Source organism: Berghia stephanieae, chromosome 4 (assembly GCF_034508935.2).
Source record: "Berghia stephanieae isolate SIO BIC M18660-M18661 chromosome 4, UCSD_Bste_1.3, whole genome shotgun sequence".
NCBI classification, from domain to species: Eukaryota; Metazoa; Mollusca; class Gastropoda; order Nudibranchia; family Aeolidiidae; genus Berghia; species Berghia stephanieae.
The window spans coordinates 21,216,658-21,238,798 of record NC_088363.1 but is presented as its reverse complement, the minus strand read 5'-3'; the positions used below and the strand labels follow the sequence as shown (position 1 = coordinate 21,238,798).

The window sequence follows — 22,141 nt, the reverse complement described above, 5'->3', positions numbered from 1 at the left end:
CTATAGTACAATGTTGACAAGAGGGAAGAATATGGAGGTCATTCCTTCATTAGTTTTTTTGGAACGTTTGCCACAGAATTGTTATATTTTTTGATGTCAGACCCCCAAATTAGGTCGCAAAATGGGTTTCAACACAGATAATTAAAATTTTTCACCATAAATGTTGTTATTTAACCTATAATGACGATACAGAATGATTAAAACCGCCCAATATTGGTAATTAAAATTTTTTTGGAAAAGACCCAAACCGCCCCTTAAGTCACCCTCTCCATCTTCTGTCTGTTGCCCTCAAACACACACACACACACACACACACACACACACAGACTCTCTCTTTCTCACTCACACTCTCTCTCTCTATCTCTCTCTCTATCTCTCTCTCTCTCTCTCACACACACACACACCATCTCTTTGTATATATTAAAATATTTGCAGTTCTTAGAACACATGTTCCACAATTAAAATATTTTGTTTTCTTAAGTATTTTTCTTGTTGTCACGATTCAAAGACTTGATCATTTAATTTGCAACAAATTATGATGACATTTTCCAATTACATAATGATATTGATGTTTTTGTTGTCGTTGCTTTTGCTATTTTTATAAAAATTATATTTACTAAAAGTTCATCATTTTGCTTTTCCTTTATTTACATGCTGCTTTTATTCGAATGTAATTGCATACAACTGTCGTTGTCGTACAATGAAATAATAACTCATTCCATTTATATATTGATATCCAATACACATATCATACTATGCATGCATTGTACTCAATATAAACGTGTTTACAGTAAAATAATCAAGAACGCCAAGACGCCTAGCAAAGAGAACCAGGATAACTTGTGGAAGAAGGGGTACCTTTTTGATCAGCTTTATTCTAGGGCTAGTTACCAAGCAGAATAAGTAGATCTTAAAAGCATTGAGATAGGGAATAATTAAGCAGAAAATTATGATTCTGATTTTAAACTCCTGAATCTAACCAAATAATTTATATATAGCTCTTAGTAACATCTTTTACTTAATACAGTTTTATTAAATTACAGATTGTTAAATACAAGTTTTTTATGGACACTGAAAACTAACATTCGTAATAATTTACATTTAACTACTTTGGTTAAATAGGGCAGGCTAAATCTACTATCATTCATGATTTAATATAAAATAATATGTTACTGCCAATTAGCCGGTGTTGTCTGTTCCCGACTTAAACAGCTGGATAACCTATCTTAAAACAACCAAGAGATACTTATTTTGTCTCACGGTCAAGCTATGGAATCTGCTATGCAAACCAAATAAAACGGTGATGGGTTGAGTGGCAGAGGGTTGTACATCCTTGATCCAGAATGAGCCATTAGAGTAATTGCTGCTTCTTTTTATTTGTACATAATTTACTCTTGAGAGTAAATTGTTATCTATATCTGGAGTAGAATGATTTTAAGCAGTTTAGCTAGCACCTCATGTTTACCACATGGCGAGCAGTATGTATTTGCCAACTCTCTCAGTCTCTCTCTTCCCTCATTTCAATCATCCCCATTCCTTTTTAAAACCTTTTAAAAAAAAAAGAAACCAATGACACAAAAGTAAAAAAAAAAGAATATCATTTAACACAGAAAAGGGAAAAAAGTAAAACAGAAACAAAACAAAACAAAATGAAAAAAAAAACCCCAGAAATTATTCGGGCGATTATATATAAACTATTTTTTTAAATCCTCATTCAATGAAATTTGTTCTTCAGGGTAGTAAAAAGAACAAACATAGTATTTCATTTCACACTTTTTTTTACTAGTTCACCTCAAACTTATATTATGGGACCCATCGCTTCAAAACGTTAGTATATGGGGTTTAATTAGATTCTGAAAATTGAGTTTCTAACAAATTCAAAATATAAGATTTAAGTTTAAATTATTTGTTTCATGAATATACATTATTAACGAATGAAAAAGTCAATTTTCCGATTTCTGTTCTTTTAAAATTAAAATTCACATTTCGTTTCCTGGCTCATCCCGACCTAAAATCAGACTGAAGCGACGGGTCACATATGTTTCCTGAAAACAGCTTTGGATGTTTCATTCAGATTATAACTTTAAACATTTCAGCAAAAAGAGCTTAAAAGAGAAAGAGAAAGAACTGGAAAGGCAGCGTCTGGAGGAAGAGTTGGTTACAATTTCTTTTTTTTTCTATTCAGAGAATGTGTGCTCTCTTGCAGTTTCCTTTGTCACCTTTGATTGCCATTGCAGCATGCAATAATATCGTATCCTCTCACCGCCTCTCTAGGTTATGAATGTTAATGCATTTTATTTGTATAACATCGTTTGTCTTCACAGGAGGGGATACCTTCAGGGAGACATATTTTAATAGGAATCAATAGAAATATAAAACATTTCAAGTTAATGATGATGATAATAGTGATAATGAAAATAATGATAATAATAATGATTTAATGATGATGATGATGTTCTTGATGATAATAATGATAATCATGATGATAGAAATAATTTTAAAAATAGTGTATTAAATACTAAGATAAGTAATATTAACATTTTAAAATTTGATTAATTATAAAATCATTTTAAAAACGACTCTGTTTTGATTGAATGAAGAATGCAGATTTGAAAAAGAAAGCAATCTTGAAAGAAATTTAAAATTAATTGTGTTGTACACGAGTACACAAAATAATGTTCAATTTCTTTAAAGATTGCTTTCTTTTTCAAATCTGCATTCTTCATTCAATGCACACACATATATATGTGTGGGTTTTACAAATATTTTTGTTCGCAAAGGTTATGACTCCCGTCTTATGGTTGATTATTATGAGCAATTTTAACTGTTAGTAATACTGGAACAAAAATAATTCACTTATGCTGTGACTTTCACCCTTAGAATCTAATGGCTTTTTTTCAATTAAAAAATTATTATTACATCACCAGATTAAGACATTTAAGAGAATGGTTTGCACCAATCTTATTTATTGACGATGTTGTGTGGCAATGTTGATGATTATGACGATAGCGATGATTATGATATTGGCAATGACGAAAATGATGATGATGTATGATATGATGATGATGATGATGATGATGATGATGATGATGATGATGATGATGATGATGCTCATCATCATCATCATGAAGATGATAGATGATGATGATGATGATGATGATGATGATGATGATGATGATGATGATAATGATGATGATGGTGGTGGTGGTGATGGTGGTGGTGATCTTCTTCTTCGTGTTCGCTCTGATGATGATGATGATAATGATGATGGTAAGGATGGTGATAACGATGAAGATGATGATGATGCGAGTGTTATTCTTTGCAATGTTTTTTTTTTATTGAACATTTTACTCAGCTCTTTTTTTTTCTCTTCCCCCTCCACTTTCTTCCTTCATCACAAGTTGCTATAGTTCAATTTTATGTTTTTAACGTATGGCATGCATGATACAGCTAGCTAGGTCTTCATTCATATATTATTTTTGTCTAATAGAATGAATTGACGGTTCATGTTCTGACATGGTAGAATTTACATGAATTTGAAAACGTAAAGTTTAATAATCCTTTTATGTGATACTAGGCTGCGAGAAGCTGTGGACTGTAAAAAGTATAAACAAAAAGAATATAACAGCTTCAAAAAAGAACAAAATACCAAACGTTCCGCGTTTGGTATTTTGTTGGGTTTTTTTTAAGCTGTTATATTCTTTTTTGTTTATTACTTTTTATAATTCTTTGATGTAAATGTTGCTTAATTTGTCGTGATGACACTGTTGTTTTTTATGTGTATGTGGTTTTTTGTTTTTTGTTGTTGCATCAATTGGTCGATTTTAAAGACGAGTGGGCTATCCCATATCATTAAACAAATTTACTTTGAAGCCTTTTTTTATCATCAGAACCCTTTTGCTATAAGACCATTCATTTTATTTTTAAATTATAAGGGTTAACATGAAACTTTGGCATTGTGTGATGAAAGAGAATAGTCGTAGACATCATTTATAAAAATGAGAAAAAGAGAACTTGTGAATGTTAAAAACATATTAGATGTTTCACTTCCTTAAAACCGCCATATTATAAACGTTAACGAGACTAGAGAATGAATTATCACTGTATTAAATAAGATTTTTCTTTTGAAAACTTTAATATTATAGCCCTTTAGCAACAATAAAGAGATACGGCAAGGTTGTTTTAATATCTATTTATTTGATAATCTTAAACATGGAGTGCGCCAAAAAGTTTATGAAATGTGGGATTGTTAATATTTTTGAGCTTTGAATTAGCGAACTGGAATATCGGTGACCTCTCTTAGAGAAGATAAATTAAGTATAAATCTCAACAAACAAATTGTGCTTAATTTCTTTGCAACTGAACACTATATGCCAAACTTGCTTTCTGGATTTTTCCATTTTAAAATCATTTCACCAATGATTTCAGTGTGCCCATGTGTGATTACCGACCTTACCCTTCCCCTTTTCACATCCTTACATGCATTTGATAACAATAAATGCTAAAACTGTCTAAGTGTCAAAGCGGTAGAATGTCAGCAAGACAAAGATGGAGGATATGATCTTTTTTTTTAAGTATTTGAAACAGACATTATTTGGCATTTTTATTTTTCCACAAAATTATTCATCAATAGTCCCTGCAATTACTCTATGCAATTTTGAATTAAGTAAGGTCACAGGAGTAAAGATGGTCTGTAAATTCATTGCAAATCTTAACCCGTATGTTGTGTTTTAAACTGCCTTTTAAAGCTCTGTCTTGATATAATCTTTAAGAGTTGGGCCACACATTTGCAATGAAAATATAAATTCACAGATTAGGGTATGACCAGTAGAGTAGAGGAGATATAATCCTTTCAGGATTTTTTTACAAAATCACACGGATCTGATCAATGTCTGACCGATGTGACAAATTTTTTTTCTTATTTTTCTTACAAAGTAATCTACCGAATCGAATCTTGAATGATCAATTATGGCCAAATTTGGACGTTTTACGATCCAGCTTTAGTCACGTTTGCCATGATTTAAAATGAAACTGAGGTAAATATACATGTTACAGAAAAGAGGAATTGCGGGCAATCTGCACTACATAATTATAAAGCATTTTTGAAATAACAGCTTAAATAGATGAGGATAAAAGCCAAGCATTATGAGATGTTACAAAAACTTTATTTTGAAATGCAGATTGTAACAAAAATGTTGCATCTATTTGATACTAACAAGTTTGAATACATAAGCACCTTATCCATAATCGCATTGCTTTCTACTGATTTTTACGCAGAGTTCTGTAAAAACAGTCATCCTGTTGCATCGAGAAATTGCACTCTGATGCACGTAAAAATATAGGAAGGTCTGTTGTGAGGAAGTGGAATCAGGAAGATTTGTCAGAATTAATAAATCATATTATTATTGCCTCGCATATAGAAATCACCTCGTATAAAGTGCTCAACACTGAGCATTGGTGTTTGAATGTGTTAAAGCATGGGACGCTTTTCGTTATTGATCATTATTACGATGTTCACTTCTTATTATCTCATATTTTCCCAAATTATTATAAAAGACACAATGTACATGAAATGAAGAAAAATTGTCTGTTAGTAATGTCGTTTTACTTTGTAGATTGCTAGTTTTGCATGTCCAAATAACGAAATAATGACCCTACTTATTCACCTAACTTCTAATCTCTCATTGTAACACGTAATGTATTAAGTCGGACACAATGATAGTGGAAATAATTATTTAGGCTGTATTGCATGATGCTATCATTTTTTGTTGACACTTCGCATCAATAGGTTATTAGGTATGTTCGAATGAAATAGTTGGAGAAAATTGAGTTTAGAGTCAAAATAATGAGAACAAGGAATTAAAAGATTTATCAAGTTAAAGAAACCAAATTTACTCTTCTCAATGATCTTTAATTTAACTTAAGTTTAATAAGTTTTTCGGATGATAAGTCGCAATTGACTTTTAAGTGCCAGTAAATGAATCATCCCTATCTCACCACATTTCTTCTTTCCTTTTTTTTTATTTTTGTATTTTTTTCAAGAACTCTAAATTATTCGATGTAAGTGATGAAAGCACAATTAATATATTGATACTTGTCACAAGAAGCATTTTAAGAATAATGATGTTATCAAAGTTGTTTTTTTTAAATATATTATTTTATTTATGACGACTTTGGAAATTTGACACAAAGCAGTAATCAAATTGATGTGATTAAGAATTTATTTAGTTAGCATAACTGATTTATCTTCTTATAGATGCCAGACTATTTCTTTCTTTTGTTTACTCTGTCGCTCTGCTCAAAATGCTGTCTCATTTTCTAATGCATCTTACATTCTCTCATGTAAATACCATTTAAAAGCTTCCATGCTGTTTTAACATGAAGTTCTATACTTTCCCATTGGATCTGTTAGGTGTAACTTAGCGATAGTTTTTTTTAGGTTGAAAAATATTTCTAAAGCTATGACTATACTGACTTTCCAGCAAACTTTACTTCATACCAATAGATATCAATACATCTCAAAGTGAAAAGTTATGTATTTGGTACCACGGGTAATTATGAGTATTTGTAGGGGTGATATCCGTTATTAACATTTAAATTAAGTTATCATGCTGTTTGACATGTGTTTGACGAGAATTAATGACACAAAGTTTGGATATGAATGTTTTGCAGTTTTGTAGTTTATATTTTAATGTGTTTTGTAATGCCACGATTATCCTTTTGAAAAACCAAACCCAAGCCTTGATGAGTTAAATTTAATTTTGCAGATGATTATAATGTTTTGTATTGCTATAAATTATATATCCAAATGTACACTTTATTTAATGCGTTCCTTTTAATGCTATTGACACTTTCATCCATAGTATCAAGTTTAAATATGTTAGAGAAAGTTATATCCAATCAAGTCAATGATAAACCATTTATATATTGCTATATCATGTTGTGTTGTTTCTTTTAAAAAGTAATTTTGTTAGTTTGAAATATGAAACAGAAAATGAATATTCATTTCATAGATGGTACAGAAGTAATGAAGGTAGTTTTGATAGTTTGTTTCTACTGAGAAAATTATTTTGGGATACAATGGGCGTGTACTTGTTTGCAGGTCTGATAACCCAAATTGTCATGTACTCATTATTGTAATGGAAATACTCGCAAACCAATACATAGTTGTGTATCCATTACAACAATGTTAAAATATGCTCATCATTGCGTTTTGTTATCAGATACGCAAAAACCTGCATGTAAGATACAATACACGTTGAATGATTGCCTTAAAAAAGTTTTTTTTTCTCTGATCAGAAAATCGAAAGCCCAGCGTGAGAAAGAGGAGAAGGCGAGAGAGGAGGAGCTTGCTGCTCAACGAGAAAAGGAGGCAGAGCTCCAAATGTCAGAGAAAGCTCCTTTCATCCCGCCCCCTGACCCAACCCTTGTGAAATATTTTGAAGAAGTCAATGAGAAAATCCTGCCCATCACCAGCACAAGATCTCAAGTCATCGCCCTTGCAGAGTAATTGATTTATATACATATGACCCCCCGCCTCAAATCGGTATTATGTTAGGGTGAAACTCGATTCGAAAAATAAATTTGGATTTATATATGTGACACCCCCCCCCCCCCCCCCCCCCCCCGCCTCAGATCGGTATTATGTTAGGGTGAAGCTCGATTCGAAAAATAAATTTGAACTTACAATAATCAAATTAAACTTTAAGTTTGTCACACTTAAAGAATTTACATCCATTCTCCTCTTTAACACTTTAATTTCCAAACTGCATATATCTGACCATAAATAAAATTCCAAGCATCTAATTTATCCCGATAAAAAAGAATGTACATCCATTCTCCTCTTTAACACTTTAACTTATTCCAAGCTGCATATATCTGACCATAAATAAAATTCCAAGCATCTAATTTATTCCGATAAAAAAGGATGTACATCCATTCTCCTCTTTAACACTTTAACTTATTCCAAGCTGCATATATCTGACCATAAATAAAATTCCAAGCATCTAATTTATCCCGATAAAAAAGAATGTACATCCATTCTCCTCTTTAACACTTTAACTTATTCCAAGCTGCATATATCTGACCATAAATAAAATTCCAAGCATTTAATTTATCCCGATAAAAAAGAATGTACATCCATTCTCCTCTTTAACACTTTAACTTATTCCAAGCTGCATATATCTGACCATAAATAAAATTCCAAGCATCTAATTTATTCCGATAAAAAAGGATGTACATCCATTCTCCTCTTTAACACTTTAACTTATTCCAAGCTGCATATATCTGACCATAAATAAAATTCCAAGCATCTAATTTATCCCGATAAAAAAGAATGTACATCCATTCTCCTCTTTAACACTTTAACTTATTCCAAGCTGTGGGTGGTTGGATGGGAGCATCACCCTTGAATCATATACCTATGATGTTCGCATGGGTGTACGATCCGATAGTGATGTCGCTTCTTCTTCTCTATACTAGCCTATCCTGCTTCTTTGGTTTGTGAATGTATTTTTGACAGGGGATATTTTTTTTCTGTAAATCCTCTGCCTGTTTGTTCTTGGTTATTTATAATTTAGCTTATGATATCTTTAGGTTATGATTTTGATTTACATTTGTACTATTTTTGTTAGATTGCTTGTTTTTTTTGTTTCAGCGGTCTCTCATATAACCTCAATTGTGTTGGAAGAGACCTAAAGCAACAAACAAACAAAAAAAAAATTATTCTAAGCTGCATATATCTGACCATAAATAAAATTTCAAGCATCTAAATTACCGCGATATAATATCGTTAGGAGGGGCGGGTGTCACGTTTGTTTTATCTTTTAATATATTTCTTGATGCATCTTCTAATCGGTTAATAAGTCTGTCATTGTTTTTATTTTTATCATGTCGGTGATTTTTCATTTATCAAAGGGGGGTAATGTTCATGCAGAGCTTCGTTTCAGCATACATGAATGCTTTTATGGGATATGGGATAGCTATTAGCAAACTTACTGCACACAATTATACGATGTAGGTTAATTCATTGTTCACACAACCTTTAAGTGCCAAGGAATTTAAAAATTGAGTATCATGTCACAGCTCAAGAACAAGATAGATTTTAAAAGGTTCATGGATGACAAAAAAACCTCCACTTTACCCGGATGACATCTCCGTACTATTGTGTGTGAAGCGAGTGCTCTACCAACTGAGATATCACGGACCTCGACACTCATATGTATTATAATGAAATTTGAAATATAATTATATTATTCATATCATGTTTCTATAGCTATTGCCTATCGTTTATGTCGAATTCGAACTTTGCATCTATTTCTTGCCATTGGTTTCGGATATGAAACATGAGTGATTTTTCGTCTGATACCTTGTTAAGAGTTGGAAAGTGATGAAATGTATTAAGTTATATGCAAGATTTGTTTGACATTTAAAATAATTATACACTTTTATATCATATGAGATTCCAATAACATGATTAGTAATTATCTTAGATAGTGCTAATACTTTTCATTGATGTTTTTTGTATCCATCACAGAAACTCATTATCATTATCAAAGACTTGATAGAAAATGGCCTCACCATGAAGAGACATAACTATTATTTTTTTTTCGTTCGAAACAGATTTGTGTGCGAAAAGATGGGAGGAGTGATAGAGAGAGGCCAGGTTGCCAACTTCAGTTGGGAGTTGCCTCTGAGCCAGATCAAGTTCGAGTTAAAAAGTAATGTAATCCCAATAGGCAGAATGAAGGCAGGCATTCACGTACATAGAGCTCTGCTGTTTAAGGTGAGTTGAGAGCAGTTGGGGCTGCTCCAAGCCTTGGATTGTAAAAATACTAACAAAAAGGTGTAAATGAAAAGGCTTTGGGTGGAGACACTACAAATAATAGACGTTTTGGATACAAACAGGTCGTCAGCAAAATAAACAGAGGAAAATTATGGTACAGCTGACGAAGGGTTTGTACCCGAAACGACTTTTGTTCGTACTGTTTCCATCCAAAACCTTTCCATTTTCACCTTTTAGTTCAAGGTGAGATTTTTTCTGTGAATTTCTCTTCTTTCGACTTATGTCTTCAGATGCAATATGACTTTTCTTTACAACAACGTCCTAACAGCTCAACAGGTAAAGTAGACGATTCCCCAAGCAAAGGGACCAATGGCAAGCAGAAGTCGTGACGTCACACCTTCCATTCTTCATGTTCAAAACTCCTTGGAAGTGTATGACCAGTTTTCGGAGGACTATCAATGAATAGTTTACATATTGAATCAAAAGGTGGCATAACTATTTTAGGAGCAGGATGTTTAGGCATATTCTTATGATTAGGGGGTGGAAAAGAGCGAGGATAGATGATCTTTATTGAAGACCAGCATTTATTTAGGCTAGAAACTAAAATGCCATCACTCTGAAACCAGAGGATCAGTTGTACAATGTATGTTTCCAGGCGTACAGTCTATTCAAATTTTACCAGCACTTGTCGATGTCCTTTATCACTACAGAAATCGGGATAAGCCCCGACTCGATAAACTTTATGGTTTTGAATTACTAGTGACTTCTTTTCATGGCAAATGTGGTTCAGATAAGCTTGAGCTAATTTGCAAAATATAATTGTAGATTTTGAGTTGTAAATACAAGAGTAATAATGGCAGCCGAAAAGTCAAGGCCAATTTACTGGTCCCCATTGATAAGAACTCAAGTTCCTTCATTTTCTTATCTTGACGTATTACTACGCAGTCAATGTCAAGCATGTTAAAAACAAACAAACAAACAAACAAACAAACAAAAATCCTTAAAAGCAATCCTGACTAATTTATTCATTTTTTAACAATAGGTTATTTTGTTTTGTCTTGATCTTTTTCAAATTTGACTTTGCACGTGCGTGTTCATCTACGTATGATGTTGATTCCATTGTTTGATAACCCGTAAATAGACTTGTTGGTCCAAAACATGAGTTTGTGTCTAAAAGTTTACCTGGAGATTCCCATTACGTTCAGTAGATTGTTCTGTAATAAAATTAACAAAAAAGCCCAAAAAGCGGCAACTATCAACATAGCAGAAAAGATGATTGAATATACTGTAACTCAGCACCCATTCTCTGAAAAAAAGACAACACACTTTTTAAAATCAGAAAACTCTTCCATCAACTAATGATCGAGTAAAATGACCCTCCTCTTGTCAAAAACTCTCAAACCCGGGATTTCCTTAAGTTTTGACAAGAACAGGGCCATTTTAATTGATCGAAATGGGATGATATTTCTGGCCAAAGTTTTAAAGCATATATATATTTACAGCCGACCAACGATTGATTTAGCCTCGATATGTTCTTTTCCTTTTCATTGATATTTTTATATTTAGGTTTTTGATGATTTTTAAAATGATTATAATTGATTGCCACAAGACAACCAGTAGATTATCACATTGATATAAGGCTGTCTTGATCTGATTTAGACTTTCAATGACTTACTTGAAAATTATAAAAAACAACACATTGTTGTACTTAGTTCCCTGCTGCTTGAAAGTGTAAAAAAAATTGTACTTTTTAAATATTATTTTTGCACAGACATTGGCAGACAGAATTGCTCTCCCCTGTTCGCTAACACGAGGTGAATACAATCGTGCTTGGAATGAAGTCTTATTGACGGAAGAAAATGAGGATGTAAGTAATTCTTGGTATCGCTAGAACCCCATAGAATTTAGTTCTTTAAGACTAGACTTACTACACAAATTACTTGCTAGAATAATATTATAATGAATGGCATAATATTATATTTTTCTCACTCAGTACTAGGATTGAATTCCTTTATCGTCGGTTTACATCCTATGTTTTATGTCCCTTGTTGGCATGTGCAAATTACTCATTATCAAGGTTTAATTGAGAAAAGGGGGTGGGGGGGGGGGGGGGGGGGGGGGGGGGGGGGGGGTACTTAACTGAACCCTCGACTCACAATCAAATAAACCAGACTTCTATCCATGAAGAGTTTATTCTATTCCGTTTATCACCCCTTCTGTCCATCCAGCAATGATGGGTAACCAAGTAAAGTAAATATAACGCAAATTAGTTTGCAATAAATTAGTACCCTTTTCAAAGGTGGCAAGTAAGTGTTACTGTCAGTTTAAGACTACAGAAACCAGCATGATCTGTACATCCAGCAGTGATGGGTAACTAAATAGAGTGAATCTAACGCCCTTTAGTTTGCTATAGATTAGTACCATTTTCAAAGGTAGCAAGTAAATGTTACTGTCAGTTTAAGACTACAGAAATCAGGATAAACTCTGACTCAATAGACTTTATGATAGAAGGATCGCTTAATCTTGTTTTTATGCTGTTATTTCCACCTACTCATCCTGTTCATATTTGATTTTCTGTCTTAATTTCCAAAGGAAACCATTACTATGATGAAGTCTTTTGATTTACAAATCCATTAATCCACATCCATACTTTATAATATATTGTTCTAAAACGGTACTTTTATTTCACTTTCACCTCTCTAGCCCACAGCACCAAAATTCCCTCCAAAGAAGTACTTAGTAGACCTCGTGCATGAACCGGGAACATTGCTGGCACCAGAAACTCAAGCCTGCGTTAGCTATATGAAACTATAAACGACACACTTATTAACCCACCTCATAGAAAGAACACTTCTATTTTAAACAATGACAAAATGAAAAGAATGAAGTGAAATTATTTTCCAACCATGTCCCATATTGATTTAGTTGCTCCCGTCACATCATGCGAGTAAACCACTGGTGACTGGACAAAACAAAGATGACTCTTGGTTACACTTAATATTTTGAATTTCAGACTCAAAGTTAATCTTTAGTTTTTAAAACGGATAATCAAAGTTTTAAAATTCCTCTGTTTGTAAATTGTTCACACATTCTGTATATTGTTTTTTTCTCCTATTTAGAATCACAACCTTTAGCTTTACGAAGGAAACCATTTCTTGGGTATATTTTTACTACAAAACTTGTTTTGGGACGTATTTCTTTAGTTTTACTTCGGGGCAAAAGTGAAATACACAGATTTGATAGTTCTCATTTCTAATTTCATTTTGGACCTTTTACAAATGTTGAGATCGATGACTTTTATAAGATTTGTATATAACAATACTTTATTCACTCACAAATTGTCCGTACATTTTCATGAATTGTTTCTTCTCGGCGCATAATAATAAGCTTAAGAAACTAAATCTGACCCTTAAAATGCTAAGGACAAAATATGTCTGGAAATGACCGGTATTTATTAAATAAAGAACATACAATAATGACTGTGATATTAATGATTGAAGAATGCACGCCTACGTCTTTACTTGATTCTTGTTTTATTTATTTTATAGAAAAAAATGTTTATAATACACGACTTGAGAGTTTGTATATTCTTATGTCAGTCTCTTTATTAGTACTGGAGTTTTCAAATCAACACCCTCTTGTAAATAAATCCGAATGTTGCAACAAAAAGTATTCATATATTTATATGGTTTCCATATATTTGAAGATGAATGATTCCATTTTTGACAAAAAGACAAACCAATGAAAAACTCACGACTAAGTAATCAGATATTTTTTTTTGAAAAGTAAATAATTTTTAAAAATTAAAAAATTATAAATTCTGGTTATGTTTTTCCTACTATTTTAGAATTTCTCGTAAAAAAGATTCCATTAAACAAATATCATTTTCCTATACATACTCATTTGATACTCTGTGTCTTGGAATACTTGGAATTTTGTTTGTTTCATATATTTCAAATCTACCCTTTTCACTATAAAACCATCTTGAATATTTTCAATTACAATTGCTGTCATTTGTCCAATTTTATAATAGGCATAAACATATACCTTTGTCATTTAAAAGTGGCTTGTCAAATAAAAGGAGACTCAAGTACTTTCATTTCGTGTTTTTGAAATTTTTTTATTGTTTTCTTTCTTTTTTGAAAAAAACCCCATTTTATGTCGCAATACATAATATTGTATATACACTGGGATGCATTAAAAGAAAAACAGACCTCACAATAACTCCAACATATACCTGTAGATAATAATAAATTACATTTATATAGTGTATTTTCACTATTTCGCTCAAATGATCTTAAAAAACCATGAGCATTTATATACACAATATCCACTTAACGTGCTCAAACCGCTTTATAGGGCCCTAGCCAACTGCAACACTTAACATAAAGGACAAGACATAGTTACACAAAGAGATGATACATTCATGTTCATAATGACTATTTCTTTACGGAAAGAGATGATACATTAATGTTCATGGTGATTGTTTCTTTACGGAAAGCGATGAAACATTAATGTTCATGGTGATTGTTTCTTTATGGAAAGAGATGATACATTAATGTTCCTGATTGTTGTTTCATACATAAAAGCATATTATTTTGAGCAAGACATAAATGTTAAGTTAATGATATTTTTTCAAATGATATCTTAATAGCAATGCCCGTCAATGGTTATATATTGCTTGAGGTATGAATTGTATTCTTTAGTCCGATCATTAAATGATCTGACTGTATTAGGCATACTAACAGTATCAAAATGATAAATTTAATAGATTCATAAAGATTTCAAATATCTTCTTTTTAAAATCTGAGAGACATTTTTTTTTCGAAATTGTTTAAAAGGTAAAGTTCCGTTGTGTATTCAATATTTAGATATATATATATTTATGTTTGACAGCAAGATTATTAAAGGTCATAGAAACATTTCAAATTAAATAGAAAAGATGAAGGTAAAAGTAATAATTTGACGTGACGAATGTAATGAATTGACATCAAACAATATCTAGTCCATATATATAATTCGTGATTTAATACATCTGAAACTGATATCTTTACAATTATAGCAGTTACCATATTTTGATCTTGTCACTGAGTTTTTTAAAGTAAAAGTCAGAAAGATTTTGATACGAGTGCTTTCATTACCCTCGAGCCACAGGTGGTAAAGAAAACAACAAGAAGAATGAGAATAGTTAACAAAATTAGAACCCGAAAGCAATATACTCGCTGGACCAAGGCTGGAACCAACCACGTTCTCACAGGTGGACACAATTGGGAGACATTTAAATTGGCACCTATACACATTCACAGGATAATTAATACCACCTGATGTCCGGCGGGGAACGATTACAAACAACTGGCTTAATAAGATCAAAAGAGAGGGAATGGGGATACCCCTCTCAAGCGCATAAAGGACGGTTTCCCTGTTTCGAGCCGAAATAAGTCCTTGTTGTAGCTTCCCTGACTTTGGACATAGCTGCATATACAAGATGGAAGTCGGTTTGGACGAATTCAATCCCTCGATCGGGCGGGGACATCGACTCCTCGAAACTCGGGGTGGGGGGAGTTGCCAGGCTTTTCCACAAGCAAGAGGAGACACGGCACGCTCCCTTCATCAATGGGGACTTGCCATCTGTCCAACATGTACCCGTTGCAGTCAAGACCCCGATACCACAGAGCATTTAGTTGAACGTTGTGTTGTGACGAAGCTGATTGCGGCCATGAGTTTACGACCTGAATATATCATTATAACATAGTAGTATGGTAACATTTGACACTGCTGTCTTTATGGAACTTATGTGATTCATTGCTCAGTTGGAAGAGCACTCTCTCCATACGCAAAAGGACTGAGAACAATTCCCGGTGAAGTCGAGGGAGGTACTTTGTAATAGACTTTCATCCTACCCAAAGAGTATCGAGCAATTGTTATTGTCCATTTCACGCTATAGAAAGACTACTATGCTTCAGAACGGTAGTATTGTGGGAGATTCACTAATTTAGTTGTTTAAAAAAATATAAATCATTGTCATTGAGAGTGGTATTGTAATAAGAGTTAAAACAATATTGGTAATAATAATAATAATAATAATAATAATAATAATAATAATAATAATAATAATGATAATAATAATAGTAATAATAATAATAATAATAATAATAATAATAATAATAAAATATAACAATGATAATAATAATAATAAAATAATAATAATAATAATAATAATAATAATAATAATAAATAATAATAATGACAATAAGGCTCATGATGATGATGATAATATATATATATATATATATATATATATATATATATAATATATATATATATAATATATATATTATATATATATATATATATATATATAAAATAAAATGATAATATAAATAATGCAAACAGTGTTGATAAAACAGTAAAATTGACGAAATGATAATGATGCCTATATTGTGCTCTTTAAACTTTGATTTTTGACTAGTTGTTTAAGTTGCTATTTGATAAATGAAGGAATTCTATTTTTTGATGTTAGACCCATATTTTTAAAAAAAGTTATTTACGTAAATTATGATTATCGTTTTGATGTTGAAATATAATCATATTTAAAAAAAGAAAATCTGAAGGAGAGAGAAGGGGAAGGACAGGAGGAAGAGGATGATGAAAAAAAAGGAGAAGAAGAAGAAGAAGAAGAAGAAGAAGAAGAAGAAGAAGAAGAAGAAGAAGAAGAAGAAGAAGAAGAAGAAGAAGACGATATTAAACGCGATACATCAGAAAATTCCCAATTGTAATTCTTTTGAATAAAAAAATAACCAATGATCAATATCCTAATAACATGAGAAGGCATGAGAAGCAATCCATAATAAACGCTTAATTGAACAAAGCAAACAAGGCAAAGAGTTATAAACAATACATGACAGTGTTAAACTAATAGTTTATAACATAATCAGCCTTCGATATATACAAGAAAGCACTATAATATAGAAGAAATGGAGCAATATCAATTTTGTTCCATTATAATTTATTTATAAGTTAAACAAAACAAACAAAAATACTTGACTAGTAAGCCAAACGTAAAGGCTTCAATTGCGGGAAATCTTGAACTTTTCAAATTTCAATTACAATAAGTTTTCGTTGAGGACTGCACATCACCCATTATTTAACCAAATAATATTCGTTATCAATTATTAATATCAAAAGATTGTGTAAAATCCGGCGTGTAGATATATGCAAGTCTGACATCGGAACCCACTTATGGGGGCTTAGGTCAACATTGTCGTTAAGGACAAAATTTTGCGTCATTTCATTTTAAGATTTCCGTTACAACAATAATCCCATAAGGAATTGGATTATCAGACATGCAAATATGTTTACGTCTGTTATATCATTAAACTTATGTTCGCTTTTCTCGTGTAATAAAATTTTAATCAGCGACTACCTTACTGCGAGAATTTTCAAATTTAAAATCAAACATAACGAATGCTATAAGAACTGCTATTTCTAAATCTTTATGGGACTAACCATGCACCAGAGGAAAATAAATGTTTTCTGTTGTAATTTGAAAGATATTTTTTTAATGGACCTTTGAGGTTCGGGATAAAAAGAAACACAAAAATTCTGGTACTTTTAAAAATAATGAAGAAGCCACAATCTTTATACTGACACTTTGACGAGAGCAAAGAAAGGACAGATCACTAATAAATTCTTTTTTATTCATTTATTTGAACGCTTGTAACTGGTTTATTCTCTCAAACAATCTTAACAGTGGCTCAAACGAATCGATCGTTAAAATCGGACGGTCTATTTCAAATGACACATTTTAATGTATAAATATTAATGACTATGATCTATTGCGAATGTGTTCTATTATGATAATTGAGGCTGGATTTTATGTGCAATACTATCTGTTATTGGCGTTACACATGAACGAGTTGGAAATTTCATCAAAATATTTATTATTATTAATAATGAAGTTTTATCATTGCAGCTAGTTTTACTACTTTCAGCCCCCCCCCCCCACCAACTCTCTCTCTCTCTCTCTCTCTCTCTCTCTCTCTCTCTCTCTCTCTTCTCTCTCTCTCTCTCTCTCTCTCTATCTTTCTCTCTCTCTTTCTCTCTCTCTCTTCTCTTCATCATGCATTTGTTCAAATATCTCTTACCTCTTGTTTTTATTTATTCTTTCTCCTCCTCCTTCTTTCTAATCCCCATTCTATTCCTCTATTCCTCTTTTCTCTCTCCATCTCTCGGTTCTTATTATCTTATTATCCCGTTCACCTCTCCCCCCCCCCCCCCATCTATCTACCGATCCACCGTACCTATCTACCTGTCAGTCTATCAAGTGTTTATCGAGTTAGATCATTTGAGGTATTTATTTATTATGTACGCTCCTTTTGTTCCTTTCGCCTCACGTCCGCTCTAAATGATCTACTTCTTGTCCTTTAACTTTTCCCCACTTCACAATCTTTCTCCTTTCCTCTCCGTATATCACTAAGCCCCAGTTTCTTTAACTTTTTAATCTCATGTCTTCAAATCTCCCCGCTTCCCCCCCTCTCTCTCTCTCTCTCTCTCTCTCTCTCTCTCTCTCTCTCTCTTTCTTTTTCTCTTTCTCTTTCTCTCTCTCCCTCCTCCCCTCTCCCTCCCTCTCTCTCTCTCTCCCTTTATCTCCGTCTCAACTCAAGCATACACACAGTCACAAACACACACACACACACACACACACACACACACACACACGCACTTCTACATTGAATAACTGATCCATTAATAATTTAAGATATTGACGATGCCGTGTCAAAAATAATCATGATATCATTCTGAACACTTTGAGCACAAAAGCATCACATACAAAATACATTTATTTTCGTTTTTATTTTTACAAGGGCAGTCCAGACATTTGATTAGTAAATAAAGCCATTACTCTGTTAAATCAATTGTGATCCAATGCCTCAACCGGTAAGTTTCGTAAATAAAATATATCATGAGCATTTATCCAGAGCACTTTCACTGATTTACCATGATCAATGCGCTTCACAATGTGGCATCTATTTCCCCCCTGCAGGCCACACGGAACCGTATTTCCATTTCACACTGTACCAGTCGCCTATTAAGCGTCATCCTCTTTGTACTAGCACTCTTGCAATGAATGTCACTGCCTATAGCCAGTTACTCATTCACATCTAATTTGGTGTCCTTAATTTAAAACTAGACATACTTAACAAAAGTTCCATAATTTTATTTATATTCTAAATTCAAATTTCGGAATCAAAATCCTCTCGACGTAATACCGCCTCGAAACAGTGAATCACGTTTAAGAATCATGGCCATCCTCACTTAATACCTGGGATACCCTTTGTATTTTCCAATGCAAAACGTTGCTGCTTGAATTTCGGAATTTCAAAGGGAAAATAATGAAATCAATGATAAAGGCGAATTGCAATTCACTTTATTTTATAAATATAAAATTTGTGAATATTTCGACTTCCCTCTTTATCAATAAAATAGATGATTGAAAGCGTATTAGGTCTATTTCGCTGTACTCTGGAAAAAAATATACCTATTTACGATTTTGGCCAGATTTCTCGTCATTCAATTATAGACCGATTGAAATGTCAAAAACTCTCAAACCTGGGACATAAAGGAAGTCCTAGGTTTGAACATTTTTGACAATCTGAGGATGATTTTAATCGATCGGTATTTGAAGGATGAGCTTTCTGGTTTAAATGCGTTTAAATATGTGATTTTTGCAGAGTTTGACTGAATTTACATTACTATCCTCTCTTTTTCAAATATAAATTAAAGCTGACGTCCACCTTTATCATTCATTTCTTTGACTTATTTAGTCCAACATCTTGAAATGTAAATAATAATAATACTATGCCCAAATTGTACTTTGGTCCTGATGGTCCCAGTGTTACAAGTAAACTTCGTCCACGTTATTGGTCTCAATCTTTCCATTTTTAGCAATCTTGGAATGCTGAAAAAGATGAATAAACGATTTTGATATGAGTCATCTCAATAACAAGACCAATTAATTAGAAAATACTTTGTAGTTATTGATTAGCTGGGTCGGTTAAATCTGGCGGAAAGTACATTACGACTGACTAGCGTCCTATTTAAAGGATAAATAACGATGTGAAATTGAATGTAAGCTTCGATTTAATAAACGAAAACAGATAATGTGGATTTCCCCTTGATCAACAAAACAGGATGAATGTAACACTACAGACAAATGAGATAACAATGCTGGTTTCTAATTTTGTTGATTTCTTTTGCTCTCTCTCTCTCTCTCCCTCTCTCTCTCTCTCTCTCTCTCTCTCTCTCTCTCTCTCTCTCTCTCTCTCTCTCTCTCTCTCATCTACCATATTATTATGAAAATAATAAAAAATAAAATAAAATTTACGTTATTCACCATAAGGAGAAATCCATCTGAGTCTGTTTCGAGAAAAGACCGTCCAGCATACTCTTACCTCGATTCAAAGTTTGAGATAAATTTGCTGACAGAAACTTAGACTTAATAAGTAAAAATACATGAAACAAGTTGGATTAATCAATTACTAGTTTAGAAATTTATATAGATCTACTTCTAAATGTGTCATGTTACAATCCTTATTGTTTAAGTCTTTATTTTAAGTTTGTAGAATGAATGAATACATGGATGAATGAATGAATATATGAATGACTAGAATGTTAAATTGTCTTGTTATTGTTCTTCCGATACTGAATAATGATTTTCATAAAGGATAAATAAAGTATATATTTTCTTATGACCCAGGCATCATCCATTGTGAATAAACGCTGCAAAGTGAACAGTGGGGGCTAAATTTCTTGCTCAAAGAAAAATAGACAACAGGAGTCAAACCCCTCATTGTCATCATCATCATCATCATCATCATCATCATCATCATCATCATCATCATCATCAGCGACAGCAGCACCACCAACAACAACACCAACACCACCAACACCAACATCACCACCAAAAACATCATAACCACAATCATTATCACCACGACCACCACAATCATCATCATCATCATCATCATCATCATCATCATCATCATCATCATCATCATCATCATCATCATCATCATCATCATCATTATCATTTCATCATTTGGAATAATGCTCATTTGATTCGAAACTATTTCATCAAAATCCACTGAGTTTATTAAGTATTTTCACATTAAGGAATTTTTTAAGAAGGGAAGGGGTGTTTTTATAGAGGAATTTAGAGAAGAGCGTCACAGCCGGCTTCCTCATAAAAAATAAATTGTTAATTGTTTTAAACGTGCACTGCTTGGGACAGCGGATTCATGTTTTTACATCAATATTGCTCTTTGTTTTTTTTTAGGTTGACTATTTAGTGACATTGACACTTTATGTGAAAAGGAGTTGACCCACTGTCTTCGTTAAATTCAAGCCTGACACTTCCCAAGAATATACGCCACATTGCTAGACGACGATCACCAAAAGAAAGTGAAAATTGAGTTGTTGTTAGTCGCATTCAAGATAACAAACTAAAAAAGAAAACGAAAATGACGAAAACGAGTCAAACGATGCACCGTTCATAAGATCAACCAAAAACTGATTGAAGTCGATTTCGTAGAAACCATCAACCATCAAACATCAAGACCGACTAGAGTTCATGCATATTATCCGATGACAATCCCCCCCCCCCCCCCCCCCCCCCCCAATCAAGATCAAACGCCTGCCTACCCAAATATTTCTACCCATCTTCTATCAGACTATAGAATCGTCTACCATCGGATGCTGCGGAATTTGACAGCCCTGGTCTTTTTAATCATTTGGTGTCATCGTGTTTTCATATAGATACATCTTTAAGTACCGAAGTTTATTATCGATTTAATTCAATAATCCTTCACCAAATTCCATTTTTACCATATTTATTTTACAATCATATGTAGTTTGGTCATCAAACTTGAGTTTTCTACAGAAGAAGAAGAAGAAGAAGAAGAATCAGAAGAATGACCATGGATTACCTCTCACAATTCTATTTCTTTTGGTGGTAGTCGCTTGTATTGTGACGAAATATTTTGGCCAGTGTTAGGCTATGAATTTACAAAGACCGCAGTGGCGGACGGCACACACAAACACATACAATTACAATACAACGTAAGTACCATAATGAAAGAAATCATGCACCATGCACCATCGAATCATGCTCTTATAAAGGTGTCTCTCTCGGTCGATTCTGAAATATCCGTCGGTTTTGGTTCGTCCTTGGATTTAACGGAACGCTTTTTCTTTGGGGTCTGAAATGTGATCATGGATTTCATGCGTATAATGATAAACGATATGATATAATTTATATATATATATATATATATATATATATATATATATATATATATA

At 32.7% G+C, this 22,141-nt stretch overlaps 2 protein-coding genes across 5 annotated transcripts in view; one reads left to right on the top strand and one right to left on the bottom strand.

The window, feature by feature from the left end:
- Positions 1 to 13,883, top strand: part of LOC144970217 (armadillo repeat-containing protein 3-like) — a 36,591-nt gene extending 22,708 nt beyond the window's left edge. Inside the window, exons 19-23 of one of the 3 annotated variants that reach the window (XM_078909622.1) lie at positions 2,097 to 2,153; positions 7,300 to 7,506; positions 9,622 to 9,784; positions 11,556 to 11,651; positions 12,488 to 13,883. In XM_078909622.1, coding sequence (XP_078765748.1) covers positions 2,097 to 2,153; positions 7,300 to 7,506; positions 9,622 to 9,784; positions 11,556 to 11,651; positions 12,488 to 12,598 — 634 coding nt within the window. In that variant the 3' untranslated portion in view covers positions 12,599 to 13,883. Of the gene's footprint in view, positions 1 to 791; positions 1,663 to 2,096; positions 2,154 to 7,299; positions 7,507 to 9,621; positions 9,785 to 11,555; positions 11,652 to 12,487 lie in introns of those variants that run through there. The other 2 variants (XM_078909624.1, XM_078909625.1) reach the window with 2 other exon arrangements.
- Positions 13,884 to 18,337: 4,454 nt separating this feature from the next.
- Positions 18,338 to 22,141, bottom strand: part of LOC144970216 (glutamate receptor ionotropic, kainate 3-like) — a 64,415-nt gene continuing 60,611 nt past the window's right edge. Inside the window, exons 18-19 of one of the 2 annotated variants that reach the window (XM_078909620.1) lie at positions 21,910 to 22,041; positions 18,338 to 19,742 (exon numbers count right to left, since the gene is read on the bottom strand). In XM_078909620.1, the coding sequence (XP_078765746.1) occupies positions 21,946 to 22,041 (96 nt within the window). In that variant the 3' untranslated portion in view covers positions 18,338 to 19,742; positions 21,910 to 21,945. The remainder of the gene's footprint in view (positions 19,743 to 21,909; positions 22,042 to 22,141) is intronic. The other variant, XM_078909621.1, reaches the window with a different exon arrangement.